The 14891-nt window shown below is 40.6% G+C and overlaps 2 protein-coding genes across 4 annotated transcripts; one reads left to right on the plus strand and one right to left on the minus strand.

The window, feature by feature from the left end:
* The first annotated feature begins 1513 nt into the window (after positions 1-1513).
* Positions 1514-13887, plus strand: LOC100284826 (succinyl-CoA ligase beta-chain). 2 transcript variants are annotated; one of them, NR_182114.1, is made up of 13 exons: positions 1514-1882; positions 2006-2116; positions 2680-2791; positions 6540-6604; positions 7628-7705; positions 7911-7985; positions 8103-8255; positions 8357-8491; positions 8668-8832; positions 8985-9107; positions 10042-10113; positions 12347-12532; positions 13636-13887. NR_182114.1 is itself a non-coding variant. In NM_001157721.2 (12 exons), the coding sequence occupies exons 1-12, from the start codon at positions 1781-1783 to the stop codon at positions 12422-12424; spliced, it is 1269 nt and encodes a 422-aa protein (NP_001151193.1). In that variant the 5' UTR covers positions 1514-1780; the 3' UTR covers positions 12425-12627. The 2 variants fall into 2 exon arrangements, 1 of the variants encoding a protein (NP_001151193.1); NM_001157721.2 differs by lacking the exon at positions 13636-13887 and having other exon boundaries at positions 12347-12627.
* LOC103627428 (uncharacterized) lies at positions 10360-12340 on the minus strand. Of its 2 annotated transcripts, XR_004849622.1 has the most exons (3): positions 11383-12175; positions 11007-11202; positions 10360-10932 (listed from the first exon to the last, which is right to left on the minus strand). XR_004849622.1 is itself a non-coding variant. In XM_008647725.3 (2 exons), the coding sequence occupies exon 1, from the start codon at positions 11923-11925 to the stop codon at positions 11497-11499; it is 429 nt and encodes a 142-aa protein (XP_008645947.1). In that variant the 5' UTR covers positions 11926-12340; the 3' UTR covers positions 10360-10932; positions 11007-11496. The 2 variants fall into 2 exon arrangements, 1 of the variants encoding a protein (XP_008645947.1); XM_008647725.3 differs by having other exon boundaries at positions 11007-12340.
* Positions 13888-14891: the final 1004 nt, after the last annotated feature.

Genomic DNA, 14891 nt, shown 5'->3' on the forward strand with positions numbered 1-14891 from the left:
GTTGATCTTGAAGTGGGCATCGCGGGGGCAGGTAGGGGCGACGAACGCGGAGGCGGCTATCACGACAGGGGTGGCCGGCGCGGCATGGACTCGCCCCTGTGCACACCCGTGGCTTCGAATGTGGGATGGTGGCGCAAGGCTTGGGGAAGGGGATCGCGTGGGGAAGGGCGGCGATGGCGTGATGGAGGCGTAGTATGTGGGAAGTATAGCGGGGGTATGGTGAAGCTGGGTGTGGACGCCCTCACTAGATACATATGGATTACTAGGTATATACCCGTGCGTTGCCACGAGTGTTAAAAATTAGTATAAAACATAGATATGGAACGACAAACATCACTTTAATATGCAAAATCCACGTGACAAAATATCTCACAAATTATTTGACAACAAACAATATAACTATTTTGTCTTTACAATATATTATCTTTATAAACAATACAGTTAGAGTGTTATCTTTTTGGCGAAGAATACAGTGAGTGTTATCTTTACAATATATTACAGGTATGAATTCCTTGATCTCGACTTTGGACACCAAAACTAGTGCCTGTTTAAATGAAATGATGTGTATCTGTGATCTAAAGAAGTGCACTCGTGGTGGCTGTCAATTTGTATTTACTTTTGTTTGTGGCTGTAAATTGACACCGAAGTTTAAGACCTTAAACTATGAATTGGTGGCTAAAAATGTTTAGACCGAAAACTGACACTGAAGATTCAGACTTCAAACTGTGTATAGCCTGAAACTGCCTTTTAACTCTGTATAACCTAAAACAGACACCTAACTGTGTATAACTCGATAGAAATATTTTCAAAGATTGCTGAAACAAACTGACACAATGCAACCTGAGTTCACTGAAACAAATTGAAGTAGCCCGCAAAACACATATACAAACATAAACACATACTGCCAGAAACACACATATCAAACCGTGTATAACCTGAAACATACAGTTCACTAAAACAAATGCGACCTCAGTTCACACAAACACACATAGTTCACTCATATACAAACAATTCACTGAAACTCCCTTGCGCAGACACACACACCCAGTGTTCACTGAAACATTCAAATTTCACTAAACTGCAACTTCTCCAAATAAACACCATATGCGGCTCGGTCAAGTAACGAGCCTCGGCTTGACTCGCTCCTCTAGCGAGCCTAAAAAGTCGGCTTGGTTCGACGAGCCAACGAGCCTGACCATAAGCATGAAATCAGTCTCCAAAATATAATATAAAATCTTAAAAATAATTTAAGTGACACGTTTTAAATTAGTAAAATAAATATATATTATACAATATAGAAAATAAGTTACTTTTGTACATTAATCTCAAAAAACATAAATTAACCATCTATTTAGTACCTAAAATATATGTTAATTAAAATTTTATGTAACAAAATATTGTTAGATCGAGCCAGCTCACGAGCTAGTTTTCCTTGAGACCGAAAAATAGGCTTCGCTTGAGTTTGTTCTAAGCACCGAGCCGAGCCTCCGCGTCCAAGCCAGCTCGTCAAGCCAGCTCGTCGTCCCCGTCGGAGGAGAACCTGTTTATATTCTTGTGAGGAAGAAACGTTCCCATCCCCGTCATTGAGGAATTCGGAATCGGGGATCGAGTACATCTCCACTTCTTCCCAGGCGGCCAGGCCCTGGCCCGCGGCCGCACCGCACCGTAGTTTGTTCCTTCCGCAAGGAAGCGAGAGAAAATCGAGTGAAAAGGAAGGGGAAATAAGGCTGAATCACAGTTTCTGGATCGGAGGAGCATCCCCGCCTAGGTCTCTGCAGCCATGGTTCGCGGATCGCTCGGCAAGCTTGCATCGCGCGCCCTCTCCGTCGCCGGGAGATGGCAGCACCAGCAGCTCCGCCGCCTCAACATCCACGAGTACCAGGTGCCCAGCGCTCCCAGATTGGCACTTTGCCCTCCCATTTTCAAGTATTGCGTGGGATTTATTCGTGCTATTTTGGAGGCTGGGACTGATGGATTAGGGTTTGTCGATTGTTTGGGTCTGCAGGGCGCGGAGTTGATGGGTAAATACGGGATCAACGTGCCCAGGGGCGCGGCGGCTGGGTCCGTACACGAGGTCAAGGACGCCTTGAAGAACATGTTCCCCAGCGAGAAAGAGGTGATGACGCCATAGCTTCCTCATCGTCTGTTATTCGACCCATCATTATGTTCATCTTATCACCTCGTGATCCAAAATGCCAGTCGTCCATTGCTTGGGTGTGACAGTCGTGGTGATTTAGAAGAATGTAGTTTACTTAGAATTTATGCTGAGTTGTGGTTGCATTTTTATTAATCTATGATAGAATTTTCTTTTTACGGGTGCTGGAATTTATGTTGTCAAGGGGCTATTGTTTTGCAAGACAACTTTCATAGTTCGTGGGTATAAACAGTATTTTATATTTGGCATCCAAACGAAGTTATGCTACAATCTTCCATGCCATATCTGACATTATCATATTGCTTCTGCTCAATGCTATGTGCAATGTTTCTGCCCTTTCTGATGTATGCATGCTTTTTATGAAAATGCTATGTGCAATGTTCCTGACCTTTTTTATGTATGCATAGTTCTGTATATAGCTAAGCAACATGTATCTTGCTTGTAATCTAAGGTAAAATTAGACATTTACAGTTTGTACATTGCAATTTAGTTACAGTTTCATACTCAAGGTGTTCTCATTGCAGATAGTTGTTAAAAGTCAAATCCTTGCTGGTGGCCGAGGGCTGGGAACTTTCAAAAGCGGACTGCAAGGTGGTGTCCATATTGTTAAGGCTGAGGAAGCTGAATTGATTGCAAGTAAGTGTGTATTATATAGCAAGTACTTGAATTCATTATGTATCGCTGGCTTGCTGTGACTTGACGAAGGAAAACAAACTATAATAGTTCTTCCTAGAATTTCTTAGATTTCTTGCCTTTCAACTGTTGCTATTCGTGATAATGACACTTATTTGTCATTCCAATATGCATTCCCTTGGTTTATGATTAAAGCCAAAAAATTTAAAAGAGAAAATCATAGAAGGCTAATTTTACTTTCTACACACGTGAGGGATAAGCACATAATTAGGTAGTGTTTGGTTCCAGAGTATAGTAGAATGGAACCACTCTGTTCTAGTACTGAGACTGTTTGGTTCGAATCAAAGTGGAATGGGGCCGTTCTAATATTGGAATATTCTCTCAAGATGCTGGATCTCTGGGCTCCAAAAAAACAGCCGGACCTGAGCGCTCGGCAAGCGATTGACGCCCGTCGCGGCTTCCTGTGCCTCCTGCGTGATATATATATATAGTTTATTTATATATTAAGAGCCTTGAGCTTCCAATAACTAGAGGAAGCCCAGGTCGGACGGTGCAATCCGGTCGAGCCGGACCAGGTCCGGACGTCTATAAAACAAGACCCGGAGTGCTAGGGTTCAGTTTTTCACGCTCCACCCCGATTCATTAGCGACGGCGCGTGCGACGATGACAGTTGCCGAGAGCGTGCGCGGCGGTGGACTCCCAGCATGTGGCCGCGGCTCCCTGACCTCGACTCGTGGTGGCGGCGGTTCCTCGATCCGGAGTAGTGGAGGCGGTTCCCAGGTCTGCGGCGGCGGCTCCTCGATCCAGAGGGCGAGCGACAGCGGGACCCTTGTGCGGGCAAGCGGCGGCGTCCCCGGGGCCCGGCGACACTTCCAAGGCCGGCGAGCAAGCGGCGCCCCTCGACGTGCGAGTAGCGACGGCGACGCATGAGGCGCGAGGTTCGAGCGAGCGGTGTCACGGAAGGCGCGAGGTGCGCGCAACGATGATCACGTGTGACATCCTCCGATCCGGCGCAGTTTGGGCGGCCCGAGTGACGACCTACATTGTGCTTGTGTCATCGACGACGTCTTCCGGCCACTACCTCATCCGATTCGTGTTTTCTTTTCGATTATTGTGTTTTATGTCTACCGCATGTATTATTTACGCTAAAAATTGTACGATTTTATGCTTGAACACGGAGTTCGTATATCAGTTTACTGCAGGCATATTTTTTGCATGCACATTGGAAATGCAATTTCTTGATTTATGCTGTTCGTAATTATCATAAAAAATCAAATCAAATCACTTATGTTCGTAAATGCCAGATTTTTACGTCTGCCATAAAACCGTCTCTAATTTTTGCTGGCGTTCTTAGTTGAACCGATATATTATGCTACACGGTGTAAGTATTTATGCGACGTTGTATAAGAATTTATGCTCTATGTGACTCATGTCATCCATTTTTTTGCGCGCATGAACTGGAAAGGAAAATATAATCCAAAATTTGCGCGCATGCAATGGAAACTCCCACGATTTGCCATAATTTTTAGATCTGTATAAAAATAGAAACCGCATGCATGCGACTGCCATGTTTTTCAGATCTGCCATAAAAATAGGATCGTAATAACAACCTACTAGAGCTATTAACCTCTCACATTGGCTCGGTATTTATGCTTATAATTGAGGGATTTATGATCAAAACTTAAGGTTTTTATGATCAAAACTTAAGGTTTTTATGATCCAACCTGGAGATGCGTCCACCAGTGAACAACATGCCAGATTTTTTACGCAGTGTACAAAATTGCATAAATATCTACACTGTGTAGTATAATTAGTATCAGTATATATCATAAACTAGTTCTAATGTGTTTAGCTGCATGGCTGTTGGAGGGATCCTATATTTATGAAGGAAATAAAACATTAAATATGATTTTTTGTTTCTATGCATGCAATTCATTTTCTTTCATTGCACATTCTTTCCATCATAAATTCGTGCGTATGCAGCCTGGTAACAGATTTTTACTCAATATACCGAATTACATAATTATCTAAACAGTGTAGCATATTTAGTAGCAGTATATATCATAAAATGGTCTTTACGAGTCTAGTCGCATAGCTGTTGCAGCGATCTTAAATTTATGGAGGAAATAAAACATTTAAAAATAAAACTGTCACACATATCTTTTCTAAATTTACGCGCATGCAAGGGAACGTGTTTGACTCATGCATGCATTTTGCCAAATTTTTTGGATCTGTATAAAAATAGAAACCACATGCATGCGGCTGCCATGTTTTTCGGATCTGCCATAAAAATAGGATCGTAATAGCAACCTACTAGAGCTATCAACCTCTCACATTGGCTCGGTATTTACGCTTATAATTGAGGGATTTTATGCTCAAAATTTAAGGTTTTTACGCTGCAACCTGGAGATGCGTCCACCAGTGAACAACATGCCAGATTTTTTTACGCAGTGTACCGAATTGCATAAATACATACACCGTGTAGTATAATTAGTATAAGTATATATCATAAACTAGTTCTAATGTGTTTAGCTGCATGACTGTTGGAGGGATCCTATATTTATGAAGGAAATAAAACATTAAATATGATTTTTTTGTTTCTATGCATGCAATTAATTTCCTTTCATTGCACATTCTTTCCATTATAAATTCGTGCGCATGCAGCTGGTAACAGATTTTTACGCAGTATACTGAATTGCATAATTATCTACACAATGTAGTATATTTAGTATCAGTATATATTATAAAATGGTCCTTACGCGTCTATCTGCATGGCTGTTGCAGCGATCCTAAATTTATGGAGGAAATAAAGAATTTAAAAATAGAAACTACAACACATATCTTTCCTAAATTTACGCGCATGCAAGGGAACGTGTTTAACTTATGCATGCATTCCTTTTTTGTGCGCACAGACGTGGGGCGGGTGGCGCACCTGACAGCCTGGTTGAGTCGGCGCGCTGGGTTGAACCAGGTTGCAGGGGTGGTCGGCCTGGGCTTCCTTTAACTATTGGAAGCCCATGGCTCCCGTTATACCTGCCATATATATATATGTGTGTGTGTGTGTGTGATAAGGACACATGGTGCTAAATGTAATATATATGGTTATATTTGATATATATATATATAAATAATATATCAAATATATATATGGTTGTATGAATATGCTAAACATAAAATAAAGTCGATTCTTTCTACTTCACTCTAGAACCAAACAGAAAAACAGAGCGACTCTGTTCTGATTGTCAAACACAGAATGGAGCCATTCCATACTCAGAATCTAGAACAGAGTCATTCCATCCAAATAGGCTCTGGAACCAAACACTACCTTAATTTCCGTTCTTATACACTAATTTTATTTTGATTTGTTTGGTGCTGACATTTGCTACCATGAAACTCTACTTGTATGATGAAGCATGCATGAGTACTTTATTGTTTAACTAAGGCTATCTCCAGCAGATCCCCTATTTCAAACTTCACTCTGCAAACATTGTCATCTATAATTCCGCGCCCCCAATTTTACCCTATCCACTGGAGACAGTCTAAATGGATCTGTTTCAGGAATATTGCTTCGTGGACAGATCATTGTGTTCACACATATATTGCAGAATTTAACATGGTTTATTCATTGTAATTGATTGATTGGTTTCATGTGGGTGATTCCTCCCACAATAGGTTCTGCTATTAGGTTGTGCACGTCAGTCATGTTTCGTGTATTATTTTAATCGCTGAATGGGTCATACTGGTACTGCAGGTAAAATGTTAGGCCAGATTCTGATAACGAAACAAACTGGTCCAGAGGGAAAGATTGTGAGCAAGGTTAGAACTTACTTGAGGCCATCTTTTGCCTTTATATGTTTCTGTTTGAACTTTGAACCGTGATTGGCTTCATGACACATTTGCTATTGGTCTGTTGGTGTGTTTACATGTTACTGTAGTTCATTTACTCTGTGGAACTTGCTATGCTATTTCTTCATTCTTGGCATGTTTGTTTTTGTACCCATTACTTTTCTTTTACTCTATGCCGAGCTGCTAAGGACATTACAAATGTTCTCCATCATGTGGGTTCTCCATCTTTCATTTACCAAGTTTTGGCCCTTCTGCACTTGAGTTAGTATGTCAATAATAGGAAATTCAGACTCTTCTGTGAAAACACAAAGTACCACATGTATCCACTTTCTCTTTATTCTCCATTCTTATGTTCATGGGAAATAGTAACAGCAGGACTGCACCATACTGTCATATAAAGTACTCCCTCTAATAGTAAATATTACTCCCTCTGTTCTTTTTTATTTGTCGTGGTTTAGTTCAAAAATGAACTAGCGGGTGACAAATATTTGAGAACGGAGGTAGTGCCTGTTTTAAGATCTGTTCCCACAAAGTTTAACTATGACCAGTAGCAATACATAAAGTAGATAGGTTGACAACATAACTTTCATGTTACGAGATTTTTTTTGTAAAGTAATTTTATAATATGTAATTCTTATCATTTTAACATCATCATAAAATTCGGAGTAAAATTTCTACCTTTTATACAATGTATATGTCCAAGAATGCATATTTTTTTGTAGGGAAAGGGACTCAGTACCATTAAGGCCATACTCTGTACATGATATATTGATATCTGATTGTTTCTGTCATTCTATGGCTTTCTTCTTAACCTTATGGATGGATTTATATTTACTATTTTGATCTCAATGCGTTTCAATTTTAAATAGTTCTTCATATTTTTGTTGTTATGACTATGCTGTATGAAAGTCATTACCTCATGCTTTTAGTTTGCAATATTTCCTTGCATATTGAAGATTTCTAGAGATTGATACTCTATGTTCTCTTCGGCAGGTCTACTTGTGTGAGAAACTATCTCTTACTAATGAGATGTACTTCGCCATCACCCTTGATAGGAAAACTGCTGGTCCGGTATGCCATTTATCTTAGATATTACTTTGCTGTTCATTTTATAATTTCTATTAGTGGGCTTTTCTTGTATTTTTTAAATAAGTCAGTGCATTGTGGTGATCAACAGTCAAAGTAACTTAATGCACATCATCAATCTCCTTTTTCTGAAATGGTTGTATATTTTATGAAGTTTTTTTTAACCCTCATTTCTGATTGCCCATTTCAGCTCATTATTGCTTGCAGCAAGGGAGGAACCAGTATTGAAGATCTTGCGGAGAAGTATCCTGATATGATTATTAAGGTTAAGTGCCCTAATATTATTTTGGGCTCAGTGTTTGGCTCTGTTGTGTTCCATATTTACATGATACTTCTCTAAATTGTGTTACTTATGTTTAAATTTAATTTATGGGAATACCAGGTTCCTATTGATGTATTTAAAGGAATCACAGATGAGGATGCAGCTAAAGTTGTTGATGGTCTAGCTCTAAAGGCAGCGGATAGGCAGTCTTCTATAGAACAGATTAAGAAGCTGTATGAACTTTTCTGCAAGTGTGATTGCACATTGCTGGAGGTATGCAGTGAGAAAAGGTCCTCATTTTGATGCTTTTTATCTTATTATTACGTTTTTTATCTGTGAATTTGTACTGTAATTTGGATGCTTAATGTGGGTAGATAAATCCTCTGGCGGAGACAGCTGACAACAAGCTTGTTGCTGCTGATGCAAAATTGAACTTTGATGATAATGCTGCATTTAGACAGAAAGAAATATTTGCACTGCGTGATACAACTCAGGAAGACCCCAGGGAGGTATAAAATTACCTATCTTTCCATTTGTTCATTCTCTCCTTGTGTCAAGTTTTCTTCTAATGTGTTTTTGCACATTTTGACTTCCTTTTAGTCCTTATTTGCGATGAGAACTTGCCTCTTAGCTAGTACTTTTTTTTGGTTATATAATCTCAGCACCAGAACCAATACCTGTACAGGTCGCTGCTGCCAAAGCAGATTTGAACTATATTGGTCTTGATGGAGAGATTGGTTGCATGGTGAATGGAGCAGGATTGGCCATGGCGACCATGGATATTATAAAGTTGCATGGTGGTACGCCCGCCAATTTTCTTGATGTCGGTGGAAGTGCATCAGAGGGGCAGGTATAAATTGGTTGCCGTTTTAGCGTTACTTGAATGTTTGACCTTCTCTATCCATGTTAAACCCTGACGCCATTTTGACATTGTAGCTTAATTTGCCGCAGGCGCATATGCCTTTGACAGTGCTTATCTTGTAAAATTTCTATTCTATCCAGGTTGTGGAAGCTTTTAAGATACTGACTTCAGATGATAGAGTGAAGGCAATTCTAGTGAACATTTTTGGTGGCATTATGAAATGTGATGTGATAGCAAGTGGAATTGTTAATGCTGCCAAACAGGTACATTTTTAGCCTTTCTTAGCTTTATGTATAACATAGGTTCCTGACAATGTTGGCATACCCCCCACCCCCCTCCCCCCCCAACAACAACAACAGAATCAGTGTGTCCATGCAATAGTTGTCCTTACCACTAGGGACTTCTTTATTTCACTGAAATTGGATATTTCATTTGCATGTCTCTGTTTTCAGAAATTTGCCACTTAAGGATATACTTACTGCAACCTTGTTTCTGTGCTTCTTTTATATTCCACAGTAATATTGTCATGAATCAATTGTGGATGATTTTCTTGCAAAAATAATTTGGTCACTACATACAAATATACATAACCCAAATGAAGTCCGTTTTGGGGGTGTTTGTATTCCTTGCCATGGATCCCTGATTAGTTTATTTTTTATCATCCTGTCTGTAGGTTCTGCTATGGTTGCTGTTAAATAAAAATCTGTTGATAATATTGTAATGTTTTCTTGTCTGATTTTTAATTAGATTTGGAGGTACTTTGTTCTATTATTCATTTTATTAGCATTTTCAGCATGTTTATTAATGGGGTGTACGGTTTGCACCTAGAATGAAATGGTCCATTATGGTGTCATCCTATGAGTTTTGGTGGACATGAAACCATTCATTATTACGTACTACCTCCATTTTTTTACTTGACGCTGATTAGTTCAATTATATACTAAGGAACGTCAAATATAAAAAAATGGAGGGAGTATTAATCTAGCCATGTGTTCGTGACGGATAAGGTGGTGATTGATCAATATGTTCCATTCTCCAAGCCAGAAATTTGAGTGAGAACTGAGTTGGTACCTTGGATTACATCACTTGTCAAAACAAACACCCCATAAGGATCATGTTTTTTTAGGACCTGTGCTATGTATATCTCAGGTTTTTCTTGTACTGAATATTATTGTTAATTTGCCCAACCGTTGTCAGGTTGACCTGAAAGTTCCTGTTGTTGTTCGGTTGGAAGGCACCAATGTAGACCAAGGAAAGAGGATTCTTAAGGTAAGAGCTGTTGATATTAGTGGTGCATGCTTGATGCTTCTGTTAGTCTTCCCGTAGGAGGCCCTTGAGTAAACCCAGATCTATTATTCTTGCCTGTCTTCTAATAACACCCTGCCCCTCCTTATATAGAGGGGTAACCTTAACTTAATAGCTAAGCATCTATAACAAACCCTACCTGGACGGTACTGTTCATGCGCTGCAGTACCCACGCGTGAACAGTAGCCACGGCTGACCTGGCAGTGCACCGTGGGCCTGGTGCCCATAAGGCCATAAGGGCATGTACAGTGCTTAGACAGCTGCCGTCTGTAAGCGCTTAGAAGTACGCATATAGACAACATAATAGACAGTTCATACAGTGGGTTGTCTGTTTACACTGTCTACATAGTTTTAAATTTGTATAATGTCTTTTATTGCTATAAAAGATCCCATGTATAAACTGTCTTTGTTACTATTGTGTTTCTTATTCATGAACTACAATAAAATAAATGAATTGGGAATAAAAGAAAAAATTTAAAATATATATATATTATCATTTGTAATTAAAAGATATAACATAATTGATATAAATAGTAAATGGCATGATAACTCTATGTAGACCTATTTTGACGGTTTCCAAATTTGTGTACAATATTTGCAACTAAATCTCTCTTCAGTTGAGTGTGAGTCGAGCGAGCACGGATAGCAGAATTCATTTGTAGCACTTCAACGAAGCAAGGGTCGGAATTTTAACTGCTTCCTTTTCATCTTCAACAATCATGTTGTGAAGGATAACACAAGCTTGCATTATGTTCCATTGTGAAGGATAACACAAGCACTCATCTACAAAGTAATATTTATGTTAAAGCTAAATGGCAGCAACTCACAACAGAAAAATAGATTTAAGTAATACTAACCAGCCTAACATCTTCTTGCGTCCAAAGGATCTGTTTCTCAGTTCGAACAGCTTCATCCTCGCTGTCCACATCAATTTGATTCTGGTTTGCTTCTGCAGTCGAAGTACATGTCCTCATGCCAACAAAATGGAAATTCTGCGATGATGGGTTGTTCACTAGGTTCATAAATCCACCTGGGGGGTGTGGATTGTTATCCCTGAAAGCATGGATCGAACAACATCATGAACTTACTAAGAAAAAGGAAGGACATCACCCCTGTTAGTTACAGTTTAATCTGCAAATAAATTATAGTTGAATAAGCAACTACTACATGGTTCGTGTAACAAGACATATATGCAAACCACAAGCTAAACAAAGTGATGAATCGAGCAGTTACCAAGTTGTTGGATCAGATTATGGAGTGACTGGAGAAGATGAACCAGGATTGGATGCAATATCGGAGGAAGCCATAGCTGCAGCTCTTCTCTTCAGCCCAAGTGTTCGTGTAGAATCAATGGCTGCTGCTGCTTGCCCAGCCTGCAGTGGTGGTCTTCCAAACAGGACCGATGCCACCGATGCCTGGCCTGTCCGAGGAAGTCCTGCCGCTGCTGTTTGGCCTATCCACTGCAGCCGCGCCGCCACCGTCGTGCTTGTCCGCGACGCCGCGCTGCCCGCCTTCTGGCTTGTCCGCGACGCCGCATTGCTCGCCGTCTGGCCTGTCCGCGACGCCACGTTGCCCGCTGTTTGGCCTGTCCGCGACGCCGTACTGCCCGTCCTCTGGCCTGCACACAACCCCGTACCTGCTTGTCCAGCTCCAGCTTGGGAAGAATCCCCACCTGCAGTCGCCCCTGCTTACTGCTGCCACAAGGAGTCGCTGCGCCTGCGTCGCATCGAAGACGAAGATGGCTGGAGGCAACACACCATCCCCATCGGACTCCATCTGTTAGATTGGGGAAAAAATTCAAGATTGAACTGAAACAACGAGAGAAGCTATATGGGGAGGAGAAAAAATGGCGCGCGCAGGAGCAAATTCATCCATGCCGCCCGCCAAAAGCTCCCGCGCGTAGCTAATCCGCCGTCGCCGTCGACTCGCTCTATAGCCGTTGCTTTGTCCGTCGCTTTGTTCTTGGAGCACGGGACGAAGCCGTCGCCTCAAGAAATGACGACTGCACTCTTTCTCTTCCCTAATTGCTGTCCATGTAGGATTATTCTCTTTAATGATAGCTCTTAGAGACGGCTAATTAAATGCCGCGCTGTACATGCCCTAACAGCTTTTTAGTTTACATGTTCTAACGACGTGCTTTCTGCTTTGTTGTCTGAAAACATACGCGTTTATTTGCAATATTTTATTTATCTTGCAGGAAAGTGGAATGACTTTGATCACTGCAGAAGATCTTGATGATGCGGCAGAGAAAGCTGTAAAAGCATCCGTCAAATAACTAGTGTATCAATCTGAAGTTTCTTTTTTTTTCACTGGTACAAGATGAGCAGTGCTCTTTTACGGATTTCGATTTGGAGCAGAAGTCGTGAACTGCAACGTTTTTGAAGTAGGGTTATTTTGGCCTTGTTTTGCTGTTAAATGTTGCCAGTGCCGAAATTGTGGTCTCGTTTTAATAAACAAATCAATCGGTCCCATTGGTCAGCTGCTATTTTGCCAATTGCAAATCAATTTACTTTTTTGGCTCGGGCAGAGGCTTCTACCCTGGTAGTAAAAAAAAATCGCTGCCAGGGCCTACGTTGCCAGTTTATTCTGCCACATGGCCAATGCCAGTTTATTCTGTTACGTTCCTGCACCAGTGCAGGAACGTTGTGAATTGTGATCTCGTGTTAATAATGATTTCACACTATGAATCATAAAAAATCAATATGTTTCTTGTCCGTCCCACGTCAAAGCATATGCCTTAGGCGAATCATTTTAGTCATGTATGACGGTTGTTTGTAAATGCATGATTTTAGTAAAGATGCAAGATATACATAACTGTCTTTTCGAGACAAGTTGAACACTTGGTCATTATTATATTTATGCGACAAACCCGTATGCTAGTCATCTGTGACAGTGAGCTATGTAAAGGTGCATCCCTAATACTTGTTTATTTATTACTCTCCGTTACAAACTATAGTTCTTTTTACTCATTTTTTCCGTCTACATTCATTTAAATGATAATAAATATAGATATATATACAAACTATATTTATATGTCCTTTAATAAATTTATAATTAGTTTAAAGCGAATTATATTTTAGAACACAGTACTTATTAACCTATCATTGGTGGTAGAGATGTAAACATATATATAACCTGACCTAATCAGCATATAACGGGAATGACATGATGTCCCTTTTTTTTGACACAACCATGCAACGATTTCATGCGCATGATGTGCACGTTATCATTTTTTAATCACCTATATTTGCCCACTATTTATTTGGACCAGGTTGCGGGATGTAAAGATCAAACACCTAAGGCAATGTTAATTTTATTTGTTTCATTAATGCACTAACTTAGACAACTAGAGTATGAAATTTTGCTTATAAGAAATTAATTTTGTTTATTTTATTGTATGATTTAATTTTACAACTTTTGGGTGATTGTGACGTGTGTTGATTTTAACGCAACACTAAATTGGCACTTTTTGTTTATCTTGTGTAGATGGTTTGACTCTGATGTCACTCAAGCGCGATGGACAGGTGGAGCATGCTGAATAGTTCGCATTTTTTGCAAGGATGATGCTATCTAGCTAAAATTTATCATACGCACGCACAAAGGAAATAACATGTGTGCCTGCAGCACATCGGGACATGCAATCCCCTGTTAATATTTTTAATTAGATGGAGCCAACATTGCGTCCAACCAATCTCATACAGGAGGGATGGAACACGCGTCTAAGCACATATATCTACTACTCTATAAGACTCTAATGTAGACCACTGTGCATTGTGGTTCTGCCTCTCTCCGACAGGTAGGCCCAAAACGTCGTTTCAGCCGTCGTGATATCCTGACCCCTGGGATGGGATATCCTAGCCTAAGGCTTAATAGAATTAATAAAGTATTCATACCAACAAGGTGCATCTTCTTTTTCGGAAGCCTATTTCGAAAGAACCTCCAAGTTAAGCGTGCTTGGCTTAGAGCAATTTGGGATGAGTGACCGACTGGGAAGTTTTCTCGGGTGCGCATGAGTGAGGACAAAGTGCGCACAAAAGACTTGTGTTGGCCTGTGGGGACTATATATGATCCTAGAGAGCTGTCAGGAGTAAGTACTGCCGGTCCAGGGATTGGACGGTGTGTTACAAGTGGTATCAGAGCCAACCCTCGAGGTTTCACGGGCGTGTGTGAGCTAGGGGGTTCGGGTATATGGCGCATGTGGGCCCGGAGTGGTCACATGGCATGGCATATAACGACACTAGACACATAGACGTGGCTAAGAAAGGAGGTTCCTGGATTGGGGTTGACCGACGAGGACGTCAGTCATCTAAGGGGGGTGGATTGTGATATCCTGGCCCCTGGGATGGGATATCCTGGTCCAAGGCTTAATAGAATTAATAAAGTATTCATACCAACAAGGTGCATCTTCTTTTTCGGAAGCTTATATCGAAAGAACCTCCAAGTTAAGCGTGCTTGGCTTAGAGCAATTTGAGATGGGTGACCAACTGGAAAGTTTTCTCGGGTGCGCATGAGTGAGGACAAAGTGCGCACAAAAGACTCGTGTTGGTCTGTGGGGACTATATATGATCCTAGAGCAGTGGCGGACACAGAACAAAATTGTAGGTGAGGCCATACAGTAAGATATAAATCATTAGATTAGACTATTAGATAAAAATAGTTTCATAATAATAATATTTACGGTGATTAAGTGATAATACGAGAAGTGTTCTAAAATGACATGAATATAAAAAACCTTTTTGTCA

The sequence above is a fragment of the Zea mays genome, chromosome 5, assembly GCF_902167145.1.
Source record: "Zea mays cultivar B73 chromosome 5, Zm-B73-REFERENCE-NAM-5.0, whole genome shotgun sequence".
Classification (NCBI taxonomy): Eukaryota; Viridiplantae; Streptophyta; class Magnoliopsida; order Poales; family Poaceae; genus Zea; species Zea mays.

Coding starts and splice junctions, on each gene's coding strand:
- LOC103627428 (XM_008647725.3), bottom strand. CDS start 11,925: ATGGAGTCCGATGGGGATGGTGTGTTGCCTCCAGCCATCTTCGTCTTC.
- LOC100284826 (NM_001157721.2), top strand. CDS start 1,781: ATGGTTCGCGGATCGCTCGGCAAGCTTGCATCGCGCGCCCTCTCCGTC. Junction 2,792..6,539: donor GGAAGCTGAATTGATTGCAA/GTAAGTGTGTAT, acceptor CTGGTACTGCAG/GTAAAATGTTAGGCCAGATT. Junction 10,114..12,346: donor AAGGAAAGAGGATTCTTAAG/GTAAGAGCTGTT, acceptor TTTATCTTGCAG/GAAAGTGGAATGACTTTGAT.